Raw genomic sequence first — 16,642 nt, 5'->3', positions numbered from 1 at the left:
TGTGCATAACTTCCGGTCAAACGTCAAAACGCGCACTCTGCGATTGGCGCGCACTTGCTGAATACGACGTCTATCGTTTGATTTTTATTCATCATCCCTCTTTATTGCAGAATCTTCGTTTGTTCTTATTGTTCATGTTCTTCGATGATTTATTGTTTGTTTTTATTTGAAACATTTTTTTCTTGTGTCACTGTGACAGCGTGAATTTTATTCTGTGCATAATTTGCAACAATGAGTGACTCCGAAAACAGCAACATTTCGGATGAAATACAAGATTTAGAAAATATATTAGCAAATATATCGACAAATCCTATTAATTTGAATAAATCGTCAATCGATGAAACCGATGAATTATTTCAATTCGATGTAAGTTTCACCAAGCAGGAAAAACCTGAAGAAATCAAGATTGATAAGCTCCAAGAAGTTTTGGCTTTAAATAAAGTATTGATCGAACAATTAACAATCAAACGTAACGAAATAAGTGAGATTTTAAAAACTTGCGAAGAGAATTTATTGAAGTTAGATGAATTGATGGAAAATCATGAAAAGAATCAGAAAAAACAAACGAAATGGATTACGTCTATCGTTGGCATGCCTTATTTTAAAGACAAAGATTTCTTTTTTGCTCCCCCTAATCAAGATGCTAAACTTAAAGCAGCACGTGGAGAACTTCAAGTAGCTACTTTCGAAAAAGGTTGCTTATGGACTTGGAAAGATAGGCGAAAAATGTCAAATAATGTCTATGATGAAATTGTAATGTCCGTATTAGATCCTACAAATGCAGAGACAGAAGATTCTGAAACAGAGGATACTGACTTATCTGAAAATAAATTTACAAAAATGTTGAAAGCTAAGGACGTCAATGAGATTGTTGGCCCACCAGGAAAGAAACAATTTGACTGGCTTAAAATTGCATTGACTAATTTCGATCAAAGACACAGTGCCGACGAGTGTTCAGTAATGTGGAATATTCTTCTACATCCTGATATTAATAAAAGCAAATGGACACATGTAGAGGAATTGAAATTGAAGACAATTGTTAAACATAATAACTGTCAAGATTGGGACAATATCGCTAAACAATTGAACACTAAACGCAGCGGATATCAATGTTTCGTTAAGTATACTTCTATGGAATACCTGCTGGATCTAACAGAGCAACCATGGACGGAGGAAGAAGATGAGAAATTATGTGAAGTTGTCGCCAAATGCAAAATAGGTAATTTTGTACCTTGGGGAGATGTAGCGAGTTACATGACTTGCAGACTTAAATCAAATGTTTATTTTCGATGGACGTTTAAGTTAGCTCCGCATTTGAAAAAGGGTAGGTTTACTCAAAAGGAATCGGAAATTTTATTGAAAGGTGTTCATAAATATGGCACTAATTTTTCTCTCATTGCTTCACAATTATTACCTTCTAGAAGTACCACACAATTAATGGATCATTATCAAACTTTAAAAGGTATTACTAAGTTCAATAATAATTGGACGCTAATTGCTGATATAAAACTTGTCAATTTATATAAAAAAGTAGGTCCTAACTGGGCAAAAATAGCTAAAGAATTTAAATATAAGAATAGGACACAATTAAGACATCGATATACTTCTTTGTATAAGTATGCGAGTAGAGGTATCACGATATATGAAATACCTAGATCTCAAAACGATACTTTGTCAAAAGTAGAAGACAATGAGTTTAACGACGAAGATTATTTCATTGACGAGTTTTCAAAATCTGATGTTGAAGATAAAATAGATGAATTATTGATAGAGCACTTTCAGAATACAGATGACGAGAATGAATCTTCCATGGATGAAAATGACGATTATGATCCCGATGAACTTCTCCGAGACACCAAAGAATTATATTCCATTTTAGAAACTTTACAAGTAAATATACAAATTCCAGATAATTTTGATTTTTTGCCATTATCTGAAAAAGATAAGAAATTATTGTATTCCTTAAAAGCGTACATAAAGTCTAAGTTTAATAAACTATGCGATAGCGAAGAAATACAAGCTTATATGTTAAAAATGTTCGGTCCACAGAAAATAGAAGAACCTAAAGAACATTTTATACCAATTCCCTTTCATACTAACTTAAATATTAAAAACAGTATACAAAAGAGAGGGATAAATTATGCTTTAAATTTAAATAAAAAATTTATTGTGGATGTACCAATGGAATTTGATACACCTGAGTCAATAATTAATCTCATAGGTGGTTCAGAAGAACAACTACGATTTGATAAAATTAGTGCTTTATATTGTGTCAAAAATGATAAATTCAAACAGTGGAAGAATTATCAACCTATTAATGTATGTATCAAATCTAATCTTAACAAAAATAATAATCTTCCCTCTAGTTGTAAAGTCAAATCTTCTAATCCGACTACAAATTATCAATTAGAATTGACACAACCAAAAGATACTAATAATAAAAGTAATTCTTCAGGATATCAAAGTGATGTAGCGATTGCTAAATTTTTCGATGAATTTCATCTTTGGACGTCGTCTAAAGATTCTTACAAAACAGTAGTCGAGAAATTAGATGATGAGTCGGTTGAAGCAATAAAACCAAATTACATAACTTTATTAATTTATAGGAATTTATTAAAATTGAAGGTTATATCCGATATCGAAAATATGCTTAAAATTAACTTGGATAATGAAACTATTGATAAAGAGTACAAGTCAGAAGATGCATATAAACTATTAAAGAAACGACTTATACATTTATTTAAATATCCGATATTAATGTCTCATTTGTCGTTAAAAGAATTGGAAACTTCACAAGAATCGTCTTCAGAAATATTTAGCAGTGTTAAATCTAATAAAAGAAAAGAGATGCAACAAAATAGATTGAAAAGAAAAAAACTAAAAGTTAAAAAAACTCATCTAATTAAATTTATTGGCGACAATGACAGTTCAACTTCCTTGAATACAGAAAAGTCTTGAAACTTTTTAATTCAAAGAAAATTCTTAATTTATTTTTATGCACAAATGTAGAGAACGTTCCTTATATACTTGTAATACAATAATAAGTTAAATTCAATATTTTTTCCTTATACTTTTGGTACAACGATAAATTAAATAAGGTATATATGTATATATATTTTCGTTTTCATAAATTAATTAAATATATTGATTACTTTTTTTTATACCAAAAAGTAGATTTGTAAAATTATTGTAAAAAATTCATAAAGCAACATATATTATGAAAAAGTTATATATAAATATTAAAAATAATATCAGTGATTAATGAAAATTAAATTAGATATACATATTGCGAATAAAGTAAACAAAACCCAACATCATACATTTTATAAACACAATCCATTAGAAGAAATAATAACGCTATACTTAAATAATATATTTGATAATATTTATTTTATATAAATCAAAACAAATTTGTGAATTAATTATCTAAAAATATATAAATAAATTTTAATTATCTTCATAACTTTTTTAAGTTAAGCAATTAATAGATTTTCATAAGTCAGGAATATATTGCACGAATCTTTGTGCGTACAAATTAAACGAACGATCTATCAAAAACTACATATATATTAATATTTGTAGTTTCAATTCACATTTTTATGATCGTTATTTTAATCTAATGATAATGTTCCAATATTATCATTTAATAGCTTATTAGAAATTATGTGATTATTTACTTAAAAATAAAATTATTTTCAATAACATTTAAATTTATAAAAGCATTATTCCCCAGCCTGCTGTATGAACTCCCCACAAGAATAAACTTGCTTCAACGTTAGAAACTAAACGTCTAATCGTATCTAATGTTGATGCAACTATTTGATTGGTAACTTTTAATGTTGGTTTTTCTTGAATTAATTTGATCTTTAATAAATATTCAATTAAAGGTAAATCATCCCTTTTATACATTGGCATGTATGTCTCTACTTTTTCTCTAGTCCACCAAGCTTGCGCATTACTTTGTCTGTAATTAAAAAATAAAACATTTATTATTAATTGTTTTTGATTATATATAATTTATACATTGTAAAAAAAACTTACGTATTATTCCATGGTACGTAATGATAATGATAAAGACTGGCTCTTATGTACTTAGGCGGTTTAGCATTAAATGGATTTTCCACTGTATTTATTAAAGCCAATGTTTCAGGTTGTCCATTTAATAGACGATATGTTAACGACTTTAACCAAGAATTTTGTTCGTATCTACTTGAAGCAGCTAAACACATTTGCCAATCAAGACGAGGTTGATGAGGCGCTATAAATGAAATATAAAAATCAAACGAAATAGTTATTTTTTTAATTTGAATTATACTAAATCTAATTCAGTAAATAAGAGTTTCTAAGATATTTAAATAATTCATACTTATATTTTATATTATCAAATGACTCACCAACGAATGGTAATAAATTATTAACATTTCCTGGTTTGTATAGAAATTCATATTCTTTCCAAGGCCCATCGCTATTGTTACTGCCTTCGATAATTACTTCTGGTCTTCCACTGATATCTTTCATAGGTCTGTATGATCCATAACTGTTAACAAGGTGGAGATGTTCGACATATTTGTAAAGCTTCTGAATCTGAGATGGTATTGTTGGGTTGTAAGATTGATTCAACGTAACGTACGGTACCTAAATAATAATAGATATTCTTACATTAATTAATGATCATTCAATACAGTTATAGATAAATCAAAATATTTGTATATTTACTTACAATACTAAGAGTAAAAATTAAGCATATAACAGCAGTATACAAAATTGTTACAAAATTAACAATTGCTTTATTTTGTGTTCCTTTGTTGCTAATTACTAGATCTTTCATCGTTGTTATTATTATATAACCGAGCGATGTAATACCCATATAAATGGAAATTGGAATTATATATGATAAAGCATTATTAAATTGTTTTTGAGTAAATGCTGAAACAGATATAAAAAATAATTAATATTAATATACATAATTTTCTGAGTACTTAACTATGTAAGTTACTAATGATCTATTTTCCTATGTTTTTCTACAGTTGACAGATTATCACGATCGGAAAGTATATTGTTAATTACAGGTAACTGATGTAGTGATTAATGTGTTAAAATATTTTTAACATTTTATTTATATATAAAAATATTTACCAATATCAGTTTGAATAGTCCAGTTATTTGTGATACGTATGTTATAATATTTATACATTCCATATAATATACTTGCATATACTATGAAGCACAATAGTACAGAGTTTTTATTAATATTATGGACATTTTTTTGTTTTTTACTATAAAATATACGATCATCCAGTAAAGAGATGCATAAACATATTATCAAAAAGTTGTAAAAGTTATAATTTCCTGTTGCAATGATGAAAATTTGCAGAATGATCTACAATTGCAAAAACATTTATTTAAATTGTTTGATATATATCTTACTATGAAAAATAAAATTCATGTATTTACCTGAAGATAGAAAGCTGTTATTCTTACTAATCTATTTGGAAAGAAGAATAAGAATGGAATAGCAATTTCAATAACGTTTGTTAGGACAGTTGTAAAGCGAAGAATCCAAACTGGCAAATGATGTGCATACCATGCTAAAGCAGTAGGTATACATTGAGATTCAAAATATACATTTAAAGCTGTAAAAAATATAACTTATATTATTTTTCTAAATTTTATTTTATAACCCTTTGAATGCTCAGAAACATTAAAGCCTATAGGCGCTATTTGCAGTCGAAGTGTTAAACTTTATAGAAATATTACCATTTAATTTCCACCAAGTTGGACACTGAGAAATAAGTTTTCCTGCACCAGTGGAAAATATCAATCGAAAGAGTAACCAACGTACGCTCCAAAACGTAACATTGTCACTTGGAGTACTTTTGTTATGAGAATATAAGGGTTGTGCTACGAAAATACATAGAAATCCTGTTTCCAAGAGAAGAAAATCCCTGTAAAAAAGATACATTAATCATAAAATTATTATTAAAATTACAGATTTATAGAAAAAAAATTCTATCAAAATCTACCATGGAAACTTCATAAATACTTGACCGATCTGGTGTAAGGAATAATATAATGACCAAAGTGCTATAAATACAGGTGAAATGCAGAACCTTTGTGAAACAAATCTATAAGATGAGAAAAGAAACAAATGTTAAGTAATTTTAACATATCTATTAATAAAAATCATATAAAATTAGAATAAACTATTCAGACTTACCCCAGAAAAGCAAACGCTACTCCAAGCAGTGATAATAAATTAATCATATATTCTACATTTAATCCTAAATATGGTGCGAACCATAACAAAGTTGGCTTTTGCGAAAACTTTTTTTCCAATGATGCATGATTTTCAAAGTCCAATTGCGCTCTAGCAGGTAAGATCCCATTATCGCCATACAGTCCTAAGTTAAATTAAATATTAAAATCATATTTTATTTTTATAATTTATATTATTGATACAGTAGAGTACATACCAGGAATTTGAACGTAAAAACTCAAAAAAGCGTTTAAATAAATAATACAAATTCCTCTAAGGAATAAATTTCTTGTATACCGTACTGGAAGCATGTTTTTCTTTTTATAAAATATAAATAGAAATTACATATGTTATTGTAGTAATATTCACATTTGATGTATACGTAATAGATATATTTAGTATACTTGAATTAATCTCAATTTTATATCTTCAAAATATATGATTTATTACAAAATATCACTTTGTGATAACATTTTAAACTCTAAGAATATGTTTGATATAGCTATTTATTTTTTTTTGAATTGATAAATAAGGAATCAAAAATAAAATCTCTCTCTCTCTCTGTTCTAGTTTTTATTTTTATCTAATATATTTTTTCTTATTGTGGTAACATTGTTTTTGTTCAATTTCTAAGATTAGCCTTAGGACGTTTCCAAGTATATCTCAATATTTGCTTTTATATAAAAATAAATTAATAAATCAAAGTAATTTTGTTTATATCTTAATTTTATAATAACTTTATTGAAAATGTTATATTTATTTTATTTTGATTTCAAATTCGTTGAAAAGGAGAAAACTCAGCTGTAGTTAATAGTGGATTCACCCTAAAGTGCTTCTGCCAGCGTGTTCGATGACACAAATTGATACAATCTTGCTGACATTTCTATTATTTGTTGGTTATGTATGTACTAGTTGTTTTTTTTATTAATATTTGTTACCACTAATTCAAATTTGATTTATTAATAAGAAAGATATTAAATTACTAGTAGAAATAATAATGGTTAATTAAATAATCTTCTAAGTTAATTGAATCATAATAATAAAATAGTAATTGTGAATTTATATAAATGTAGGTAAAAGCAATTGTTTAGATACATATTGTATATAATAATTGTTAACTGTTATTTCATGTTTATAAGTAATTGTTCTTTTTACAGTTCTATTACTTTAATGTTGCATACTTTATCAACAATATTTGTATAATAAAAATCAAAGAAATAATTAAGATAGTTTTACAATTGAATACATTTTTTACAAAGCTTCAAGATAGCGAATAAAATGCGAAGATCCCATTCGGGTGAGTTAAAATTAAATACAAATATATTTAAGTATTATTTTGTTCTAATGCAATTATTTTTTTAGGAGGTTACAACTATGAGCCTGTACCAACAACGTCTAGTCAAAATGTTTTCGAAGATGAAAATGAAAAGATGACAGAGGAATTGAGTACTAAAATTCATGCACTCAAATCTTTGTCCATCGATATTGGAACAGAAGTTAAATATCAAGATAAAGTTTTACGTGGAATGGTTTGTAATTCATGTATATTTTTAATTTGAAAATAATGGTGTATAGATTTTGATTTTATTTATTTTATTATTACACATTGTTTTTTTAAATATACCAGTAAAATTGGAATTGTTTTAGGATGACGATTTTGAAAGAACCAGTGGATCATTGAGCGCATCTGTTGGGCGTGTTTTACGATTAGCCAAAGCTGGTCACAATTATTATATTCTATATTTATTTCTTTTCTCTATAGCAGTATTTTTTGTATTATGGATAGTCTTAAAATTTAAATGATCAAGTTTCAAACAAAGTTTATATTATTAAAAATAATACACTTATTATTAAATTTTTGGTAATTTGATAGCGATTTAGGAAATTAAAATATATATCTATTGATAATTATTTTTATCAGTCTAATTGATATTTTTAAAGAATATTTTATATGTACAAAGTTTACATAATATTGCGCATAAAATAATATTTATTATGCAAAAATTAAATTGATTTTATATGTTGTTATTATTATTTGAAGCTTTTGAAAGTCAACCAATCAAATGCAGTATCAAATTGATTCAACCAATCAAATATTAGGAAACTTATTTCTGTAAGATGCTTTATGAAAAAAGAGGTATAATTGCATTAAGAAATTTTTTTTTTAAAAATACTATTTTTTCAAGAATAGTTTATGCGTTTTAATAAAGTGTTTTTAGATAAAACTTTTAAAATAATTTTAAGTATTATGATTATTATGCAAGTGTACTCAGGTTTCTGAACGTTACATAGTATAGGTTATGTTAGGTTACGTACTTTATACATATGTGGTGTTTGAAATTTGCATCTACGTAGCACGTGTTTTGTGTTAAGAGTATTGAATAATTATTTATTTTATTTACGAATCGAATTAAAAAATCCAAAATGAAGATTAAAAATTTGAAGAAAAATCCTTTGAGTCACCCTAAAAAGGAAAAAGTAAAAAAAAAGGAAGAGGAAAATTCAGAAGAAGAAAATAAACCAAATACACCAACAAATCAATCTGTTGAGGTTATGTTACCGGCTGAAAGTAATTTCAATCACATTAAATGTAAAGCTGTCAGATATGAAAAATGTAAACAATTATTAAAACAAAAAGCAAAGGCTAAGAAAGAAGCCAAGAAGCTTAGAATACAAGAAGGTATACCGAAGCAGGTACCACATACAATAGAAAGTTTAAGAGAAAAGGATGAAACTACAATAGTTGGTAATTTGGATGACGAAGAGAATGAGGAAGTTAAACTTGATCTGGAGCATGATGAATTTTCTTCATATTATAAGAAAGAATATGAACCTAAAGTTTTAATTACATACGCTGATAATCCATCAAGGAAGACAAGAATTTTTGGCCGAGAACTTACACGAATGGTACCAAATTCTATCTCCTTGTATAGAAATCGTTCCGGTGTTAAGAAGATAGTTAAAAGCTCCATTGCTAGGAATTTTACAGATATAATCATAGTCAACGAAGACCGCTGTGTACCAAGTATTATTTTATTTCAATTATACTAATATTAATATGTTTGTTATCAATGTCACATATCTGTAATGCATTGATTTGCATTATGAGTGCAGTGTCACTCATTTGTAATCACAGTAATCAATGCGAATACTAAGTTTTGAGCTATAGTTTGAATCTTTTTTCTATCAAATGATAACAAACATGCTAACAAACAGATTTTTGCATAGATTACTAATTATTGATATTTTAAAATAATTTTGTAGATGGAATGTTAGTAATTCATTTGCCCGATGGTCCAACAGCGTATTTTAAGTTAAGCAACGTTAAAATTACACCTGAGTTACGTCGTAGTCATAAAGAAATTACCGATCACAGGCCAGAAGTTATTTTAACTAACTTCACTACTCGTTTGGGATACACAATAGGAAGAATGTTAGGTGCATTGTTTCATTATCAGCCAGAATTTAAGGGTAGAAGAGTTGTAACTTTCCATAATCAAAGAGATTACATATTTTTTAGACATCATAGGTAATTCATTGATACATGAAAATAAACTAGAGAAATATTCAAATATGTATATTGTATGTTTAAAATTTTTTTTAATATTTCTTTTGGTAGGTACGAATTTAATTTGAAGACGGGCAAGCCAAGATTACGAGAATTAGGTCCACGATTTACTTTAAGATTAAAGTCGTTACAACATGGTACATTCGATAGTAAGTATGGAGACTATGAATGGCTTATTCAAGGACGTCGTCATGAAATGGAAACCAGCAGAAGAAAATTCTTCTTATAAATTTATTAATAGAAAATATTTTCATTTATACAATTTAACAATAATATCACAAAATAAAGACAATTATTTTCTAATTATGCGTATAAAAAAAGAAAAACAGAATTCGATAAATTTGCAAGTAAAAATGTAATACTGTTTAAAAAATTTATCAATTTTATTTTTAATTATTTTGTTTTGTTACTTATATATCATTAGAATTATTTATATTCTATAGATGTTCGTTTTAATACGTATACAACAGCAGCCAGTCCTCCAATGTTAACACCTAACATTTTTGTTACTTTGAATAAGTTAGAAGCTGCTTGTAATGACTATAAAATATAAGAAACGTTTAATTAATATAATAATTAATTAAAAATATTTTATTTTTATGTATTTAAGACTTACTAGATTAAAGCTACGTTTATCATAGGTTAGCAGTACTAATCGACCAGTGTTACGTCTCACAACTCGTCCTAATTGTAGTAAGAATTCTTTATAAAGTACTCTGTTATCCATCATATTGCCACTACGTTTCCCAAAAGGCTACAAAATTATGTTTGAGTTTCATTATTTATAATGATGTAAAAAAAAGAAAATATTTATAGATACCATATCGGTGACAACAATATCGATAGAATTGTTTAAGAGTGGTAAATAACAAACATCCCATTGTGTTAAATCAACTTTAGATTTAGAACAGGAGATTTCTATATTTGATTTAGATCTCAGCACAGCTTTTGAATGATTATCTCCGCATAATATATATGAACTTTCATAGACTAATCCTCCCTGAAAAATAGAAAATTCATTTTATAATTAGTATAATAATTAATGTATATAGTATTTAATCTTTTTAATACAACTATGTCATTTGCAAGTACACTTTCACTGTATGACCACTGTATGGGCCAGTTACAACATGAATATACATTTTATCACGAAGTAGATGAAGGATGAGATACAATGTAATACGTTTTAAGATGTTCAGATTTAAAAAATTTTAAACCAAAGTAAAATATCAATAAGTTATTATTGTAACTGGTAAGAGATAGCGATTGTGTACGATATTGAGTGCCTATGGTAATGTCGACAATGTAATTTAAAAGTCTAACATACTTCGATAGGAATAGAAGCACTTCCACACATAGGATCAATTATGATATCTCCTACATTTGGTTGCGCCAATCTTAATAAGTTATAACATATGGTAGCTCGGAGCGTAGTTGGTCCAAAATGTATGATATTTCTATGATGCTTGGATTCGTGTGTAATACGTAGTTGTGTTACTATTTCATCTAATGATTACACAAAAAGAAAGATAATTTACTATCTGAACGTATCAATGAGAGTTTTTTCTCTCTCTAAAAAAGTTTTAGTGATTTAAACTAATGTTTACTTTGAACTATTTTACAGATTATCTCCAAATGATACAAAGATAAATCGACTAGCCAGTGATATTTATCTTGTAATTCTCCTCCTATGATTTTAGCAGCGTCAGGAGATTCGAAACTATGTTTACCAGTTCTTTCACAAGTTACTCTATATCTTAAAACTTCGTTATACGCGTTAGCTGGATTTTGTCCTCTTTTTCTAATTTTAGAATTGTTAGATTTTACACATTCAACATTTTTTTCATTCCTCGTAGCCTCTTCGTATTCGTTAATAGTTGGATACATTTTTCCTGGAAATTGTGTAACGTTCTTCCATACATTTAAAGCTTTCTCTAACTTTAGATCATTTCGTGTAGCATCTTTACATAATTTTAAATCATTTTCCTTATTAGTTCCATTAAACTTTAATCTGAGTACGCTTCCAACTATAAATATATTGTCAATCGATCTCATTTCTTGTACCTAGAACGTAGACTCAAAATTAATGCTTAAGTAACAGAAATTTAAAAAAAATTGATAAATTAAAATAAATAACGTACAGTAATTTTTAAATTACCTTGATTAACTTGTCCCAATTGACGTTGAAATAAATCTTTCCACGTTGTTTAACAACATGTAGATTTTTATCTAATTTCTCTTTACATTCATCTACTGCTTGCCATTCAAAACCTATGTATTAAAAATGTGTTTATAAGTATTGTTTTATCAATATTTAAATTTTATAGGTTATGGTTATTAACCCACGTGGTTAGAAATCTTACCCGTATCAACACTTGTCCCAATCATAAAAAGATTATCATTAGTTAAAGATTCTTGAAAAAGATCATATAAACTTGAATCTTCATCGTAATCCATCATTTTGTAATTATATTAATTATATGAAAACAAGTATATATATATCGATTGTATCCACTATCGATGTGTCACGTTCTTCATACGATACGTAACGCATGTCACGTGATCAGAATATAGGAACGCGGCGGGAATCGTGACGTTTGAAATAGAACGAAATAAATAGAAAGAGAAAATTGCTAAACATCGAGTAGCCAATATCGCGACGTTTCGTTTAAGCGTATTAAAGTGATATAGTATAGAAACGTTCAAAATAATCTTTTGATTCTTCAGCGATATATTTTAAAGTTTAACGATCGCGTTTGATAAATACCATCCACTTTGCATCTGCACTATTTCTGCATGCTGTCAATTAAAATTCGCATAGTGAACGACACGGGCTTTTCCAATGTTTTTAATTAATTTTGTGAATAATGAATGAGTACGTAGATGGTCATAAACGTTAAATGTGCGAGGTCAACGATGTATCCTACGTTTGATCGTTTTATTAGCAGATATCAATGAAATATATAAAAATATTTATAAATCTACATACATAGGATACGAAAAAGATGTTTAATAAACGAAAATAGAATTGGATATTAATATTTCGAAGTCGATGACGTGATCGTGCGCAGGCGAGTAGATGAGTGGATGATTGGGGGGTTATAGGGGATGCGATCACTAATGTCATTGTTTTAAATAAAAGATTTATCGGTCAGTTTCGACACGTAACATACACTTCAAGAACGTGACCCCCGTTCGACAACCCCTTTTCACGGTCCATGAATATTTAATGAAAGGACAATGGATGTCCACGGTAGATGTCAGTTTCATCTGTTGTGTGTACATTATCTTATTAATTTGACTACTCCAAACATCCGACACTGTCATCTATTCCTACCGTCATTTTAATTCTACTTTTGCAATCATAGATTCCATACAAAATAATCAAAGTTAAATACGAATAAAGTTAAAAATATTTTAAGAACCACAAATATGGTCAATTCGATAGGAATAAATTAACAAAAGGTATCTTTTTTTATGTTCCTATATTTTATTAATATCAAAAGCGTATTAGAAGGATCGACGAGTACAGATTGATAAGAAAAAGAAGATGGAGAAAAAATATGCAGGTAAATAAATACTTCATTTGATGATATTCATAGTACAATCGATTGATATCTCAGATTAGGAGCGATCATTACGAATGGTAAAGGTGAGAGACAAGATAGGATAAAAGGAAGGGAAAGGGGGTTGGGATGAAGAGAATTCGTGGAAGCGTCTGCATCTTTCTCGGGTCATTTCGGGTCGAAAGTTCGTCGGGGCACCGTCTCTATACATAGAATCATTCCTACTATCCTCCTCTTTTCCTCCAGCCCCTTCTCACCCCCCTCATATTGCTCGTCCTATCTTCTTACTCACATTTGTTTGATCCTTTTCGTTCTCTTTCTCTCTTTCTCTTTCTCTCTTTTTAGTTATCTACCTATCTATCCATCTATCTCTCTTCTTCCTTTCTCCGTTTCACCGACGACTGACAGGCGAAGCTAGAAACCTAAAATATTCATCAACAGGAGCTGAACGGGCGCGACCAAACGTCAATCTGTCAACCTGCTTCCATCTCCGCGTCACCATATTCTCTCCTCCCCTTCATTCTGTCAGTCTTTCTCTCTCTTTCTCTTTTCCACCCCTCGGATCCACACAATTTACCTATGCAGGTGTAGAATGGGCATCGGCTAACTAGACGGCAAAATTAAGGGAAAACTTTGAAACGCTTTTAAAATTTAAATAATGCACTGTTGCCCGACAATACCTTCCTATATCTTTCCTCCCCTTCACTCCCTCCCCCCACTGTTCTACAACCCACACGTTTTTTTATTTCTCTTTCTCTCTCTCTCTCTCTCTCTCTGTGTTTTTCTCATCCACCTTTTACGTCGTGTTTCAACTATACGTTGATCTTTCGCGAACCGGAATAGGTTCGTTCCTCAGTGGGTTCTCGAAAGCAACCCATTCCTCGTCTGCCAACCCTTGTTGTCTCGAGTTTTGGCAGTTCTCGAAAAATATCTGTCGAGAAGCGGCTACATTGACGTTACGCATCCCGATATTAATGGTCTAACCGATGGAAGAAGAAATTTTTCGATATGACGTACTACAGACCAGTTGTTTCTCTAGTATGTTTAAGAAAGATCAATGAGGATAGACAAATACAAAAAGGTTAATCGAGTTTGAATAAGAATTATTGCTTCCTATCGGAAAACTATCGTAGAGGGATTGATAATGATTTGTAGTTTTATTGAAAATCTTTAGTCGTTTTAAAAATATGGTCGATGAGGAATAGGAAACGCAATTAAAGATAAAAGGCTACTCGGCTTTTAAATAGTTTAGTAAAATTGTTGTATCGGATTTCGATATCATTTTCTAGGATTTTATCCAAACGTTTAAAGATTCGACCGTCTATTTATTCCTTTTTCTATTCTTTTATGTACATATATATTAGATCTAATAAAATAATTTGTAGTTTAACAATTTAAATAATCTTATTGTAAAATAGAATTGAACTTATAACGTGGAAGAATTTTGATTTAAGGTTTAAAAATGATGTCGCGTTGCTAAAAGGATTTTTCTATATGGTTTTACATCATTTCGAAATTTATTTAACTATGAGATTAGGAACATACGAAAATATTGTAGAATAAAATTCTCAATTAAAATTTGTAAAAGAATTAAGAAGAAATAAAAGTTTACTCGAGATAGCTCGTGTTGGAGTAAATTCGATATATGACACCTGTTGAAGCGCAACATGTACGATTTCACTTCGAGTACAATACAGAAAGAATATTTCAAATGAGCATTGGATTGGTTCAGGTTGTTAAATTCGCTGTTGTTACTGGAATGTCATCCTTGATTCACGTGAAATAGAACTTCTCTGCGTTTGTTCCTGACTTCGAAGGTAGATAATTATTTCTTTAATAATAAGTAAATGGTTTTTAGGTATCTCTATGAGTGAATATTGATCTCGATCCAATTAGATTGAAATCTATCGACTGCTTAACATCCTAAGTCTTACTAGTATACTCGATTTTTGTTAAATAAATTTTAGTATAAATTCAAGTACAAAACTGAAAATTTCTACAACAGGAAATCAATGAAAATATTGAAGCTTATGATCTAAATTTTGATTTATACAAATATTTGTTATTATTGATACTAATCATCAACTACAGGTTCGGGAAAATTAATATAACAGTATATTTTTCAATGTAAAAGATTTATTTGTTTTTAAACAATGTTTGTGATTTATATTAGGTTGAGTATAAAGTTCATTCACGTTTTTTATTGAAAAAGTAATATTTCTATTACCAAATAGATAGGAAAGGGTTATATAACAAAATACATAAATTGATTAAGTAAGTACAATAATAAAATAATTAAACTTTCTGTACTTGTGAAGAAATTTACGGACTTCTTACTTAATCTGATATAAAAGATACGTCAAATTACATTTATTACAAATTTTATAAAATATATTTGAAGATACTAGTAGAGTAATTTGAGACGAAAGTCGGTGAATATATTGCACATAAATTGTATTGTTCAAGACTTAATAGGATGATTATATAATTAGCTTTGCGAACATAATCGATACTCGTCCACAGTATGAACACGTTTCAATGAAAATAATGCAAGTAAAAAAATTCACATAAAAAACACACGTCTTATGATTAAATTAAATTCATTTTCCATAGATTAATCGAAAGATGTTTTTGTAATAAACCAACAGGACATATTTCTCGTTGAATTCAAAACAGAAAAATGATGACAATATTTTTCCTATAGGTTTGGCGATGATAATTTTGTTTGCTTGCGGTGATAAACGAGAGTTAGTTGAATTGTTGATTAGATAAAGATGAATCTTTGCTCTTCCGTGATTATGATTATTGCCCGAAAGCCATTATTGTTGTCAAGGCTTTCTGAGCAACAATCAAAAGCATAAAGAGCATGTTCCTAGGCGAAGAATAATTTTCAAGACGATCCCAGACACTTGTAATAGAAAAATAATTATTAATTATTATATATTTGAAAGATGATCAATTAAATTGAATTTTCATACCTTTGGTTTATTGTTGTCAAAGTTTTGATTGTTAAGGCGGGAAAAACAGAATTTCGTAATCGAATGATCACCCTTTTTGATTGCAATCTTATTAAAAACCATCCATATCAGATTGAAAGCATATTTAATGAAAACTTCCAATGTACTTGCCGATTGTTTACTTTTCAATCATTTCCAATAACCAAAATACATACCTCGGATGGAAGAAAATCACCACTTTGATTTAACTGATACACTGATGTATTTCAATCTAGAAGAATAATATTTAAAATTA

At 28.5% G+C, this 16,642-nt stretch overlaps 5 protein-coding genes across 6 annotated transcripts; 3 read left to right on the top strand and 2 right to left on the bottom strand.

The window, feature by feature from the left end:
- Positions 1–20: 20 nt before the first annotated feature.
- LOC122523514 lies at positions 21–3,066 on the top strand. Its single transcript, XM_043645305.1, has one exon. The coding sequence runs from the start codon at positions 232–234 to the stop codon at positions 2,956–2,958; it is 2,727 nt and encodes a 908-aa protein (XP_043501240.1). The 5' UTR covers positions 21–231; the 3' UTR covers positions 2,959–3,066.
- Positions 3,067–3,489: 423 nt separating this feature from the next.
- Positions 3,490–6,801, bottom strand: LOC122523139 (lipase maturation factor 2-like). The gene is made up of 10 exons (XM_043644751.1): positions 6,474–6,801; positions 6,218–6,401; positions 6,024–6,125; positions 5,758–5,945; positions 5,455–5,633; positions 5,137–5,380; positions 4,721–4,926; positions 4,395–4,635; positions 4,042–4,258; positions 3,490–3,964 (listed from the first exon to the last, which is right to left on the bottom strand). Exons 1-10 carry the CDS (start codon positions 6,565–6,567, stop codon positions 3,712–3,714), a joined length of 1,908 nt encoding a protein of 635 aa, XP_043500686.1. The 5' UTR covers positions 6,568–6,801; the 3' UTR covers positions 3,490–3,711.
- A 123-nt stretch (positions 6,802–6,924) lies between these two features.
- LOC122523141 (BET1 homolog) lies at positions 6,925–8,681 on the top strand. 2 transcript variants are annotated; one of them, XM_043644753.1, is made up of 4 exons: positions 6,925–7,157; positions 7,414–7,553; positions 7,619–7,785; positions 7,904–8,681. In XM_043644753.1, the coding sequence occupies exons 2-4, from the start codon at positions 7,535–7,537 to the stop codon at positions 8,057–8,059; spliced, it is 342 nt and encodes a 113-aa protein (XP_043500688.1). In that variant the 5' UTR covers positions 6,925–7,157; positions 7,414–7,534; the 3' UTR covers positions 8,060–8,681. The 2 variants fall into 2 exon arrangements, with proteins under 2 accessions (XP_043500688.1, XP_043500689.1); XM_043644754.1 differs by lacking the exon at positions 6,925–7,157 and adding an exon at positions 7,298–7,325.
- LOC122523140 (probable ribosome production factor 1) lies at positions 8,670–10,111 on the top strand. Its single transcript, XM_043644752.1, has 3 exons — positions 8,670–9,281; positions 9,521–9,785; positions 9,876–10,111. The coding sequence occupies exons 1-3, from the start codon at positions 8,681–8,683 to the stop codon at positions 10,051–10,053; spliced, it is 1,044 nt and encodes a 347-aa protein (XP_043500687.1). The 5' UTR covers positions 8,670–8,680; the 3' UTR covers positions 10,054–10,111.
- Positions 10,112–10,205: 94 nt separating this feature from the next.
- On the bottom strand, positions 10,206–12,368 carry LOC122523138 (THUMP domain-containing protein 3-like). Its single transcript, XM_043644750.1, has 7 exons — positions 12,188–12,368; positions 11,983–12,095; positions 11,432–11,888; positions 11,152–11,330; positions 10,645–10,824; positions 10,441–10,578; positions 10,206–10,364 (listed from the first exon to the last, which is right to left on the bottom strand). The coding sequence occupies exons 1-7, from the start codon at positions 12,282–12,284 to the stop codon at positions 10,251–10,253; spliced, it is 1,278 nt and encodes a 425-aa protein (XP_043500685.1). The 5' UTR covers positions 12,285–12,368; the 3' UTR covers positions 10,206–10,250.
- Between the last annotated feature and the right edge of the window lie 4,274 nt (positions 12,369–16,642).

This window comes from Polistes fuscatus, unplaced genomic scaffold, assembly GCF_010416935.1.
Source record: "Polistes fuscatus isolate 324 unplaced genomic scaffold, CU_Pfus_HIC Scaffold6, whole genome shotgun sequence".
Classification (NCBI taxonomy): domain Eukaryota; kingdom Metazoa; phylum Arthropoda; class Insecta; order Hymenoptera; family Vespidae; genus Polistes; species Polistes fuscatus.
The sequence above is the reverse complement of the archived record's forward strand: the minus strand, read 5'-3'. Positions and strand labels throughout refer to the sequence as shown.

What these genes read in the sequence shown, in the direction of transcription:
- LOC122523514 (XM_043645305.1), top strand. Translation starts at nt 232, where the DNA reads ATGAGTGACTCCGAAAACAGCAACATTTCGGATGAAATACAAGATTTA.
- LOC122523139 (XM_043644751.1), bottom strand. Translation starts at nt 6,567, where the DNA reads ATGCTTCCAGTACGGTATACAAGAAATTTATTCCTTAGAGGAATTTGT. An exon ending in TAACAGCTTTCTATCTTCAG is followed by an intron (nt 5,381 to 5,454) that starts GTAAATACATGA and finishes TTGCAATTGTAG; the next exon opens with ATCATTCTGCAAATTTTCAT. An exon ending in TACGTACCATGGAATAATAC is followed by an intron (nt 3,965 to 4,041) that starts GTAAGTTTTTTT and finishes TTTTAATTACAG; the next exon opens with ACAAAGTAATGCGCAAGCTT.
- LOC122523141 (XM_043644753.1), top strand. An exon ending in ATAAAGTTTTACGTGGAATG is followed by an intron (nt 7,786 to 7,903) that starts GTTTGTAATTCA and finishes GAATTGTTTTAG; the next exon opens with GATGACGATTTTGAAAGAAC.
- LOC122523140 (XM_043644752.1), top strand. Translation starts at nt 8,681, where the DNA reads ATGAAGATTAAAAATTTGAAGAAAAATCCTTTGAGTCACCCTAAAAAG. An exon ending in CGAAGACCGCTGTGTACCAA is followed by an intron (nt 9,282 to 9,520) that starts GTATTATTTTAT and finishes ATAATTTTGTAG; the next exon opens with ATGGAATGTTAGTAATTCAT. An exon ending in ATATTTTTTAGACATCATAG is followed by an intron (nt 9,786 to 9,875) that starts GTAATTCATTGA and finishes TTCTTTTGGTAG; the next exon opens with GTACGAATTTAATTTGAAGA.
- LOC122523138 (XM_043644750.1), bottom strand. Translation starts at nt 12,284, where the DNA reads ATGATGGATTACGATGAAGATTCAAGTTTATATGATCTTTTTCAAGAA. An exon ending in GTGCTTCTATTCCTATCGAA is followed by an intron (nt 10,825 to 11,151) that starts GTATGTTAGACT and finishes TCTATTTTTCAG; the next exon opens with GGAGGATTAGTCTATGAAAG. An exon ending in ATATTGTTGTCACCGATATG is followed by an intron (nt 10,579 to 10,644) that starts GTATCTATAAAT and finishes ATAATTTTGTAG; the next exon opens with CCTTTTGGGAAACGTAGTGG.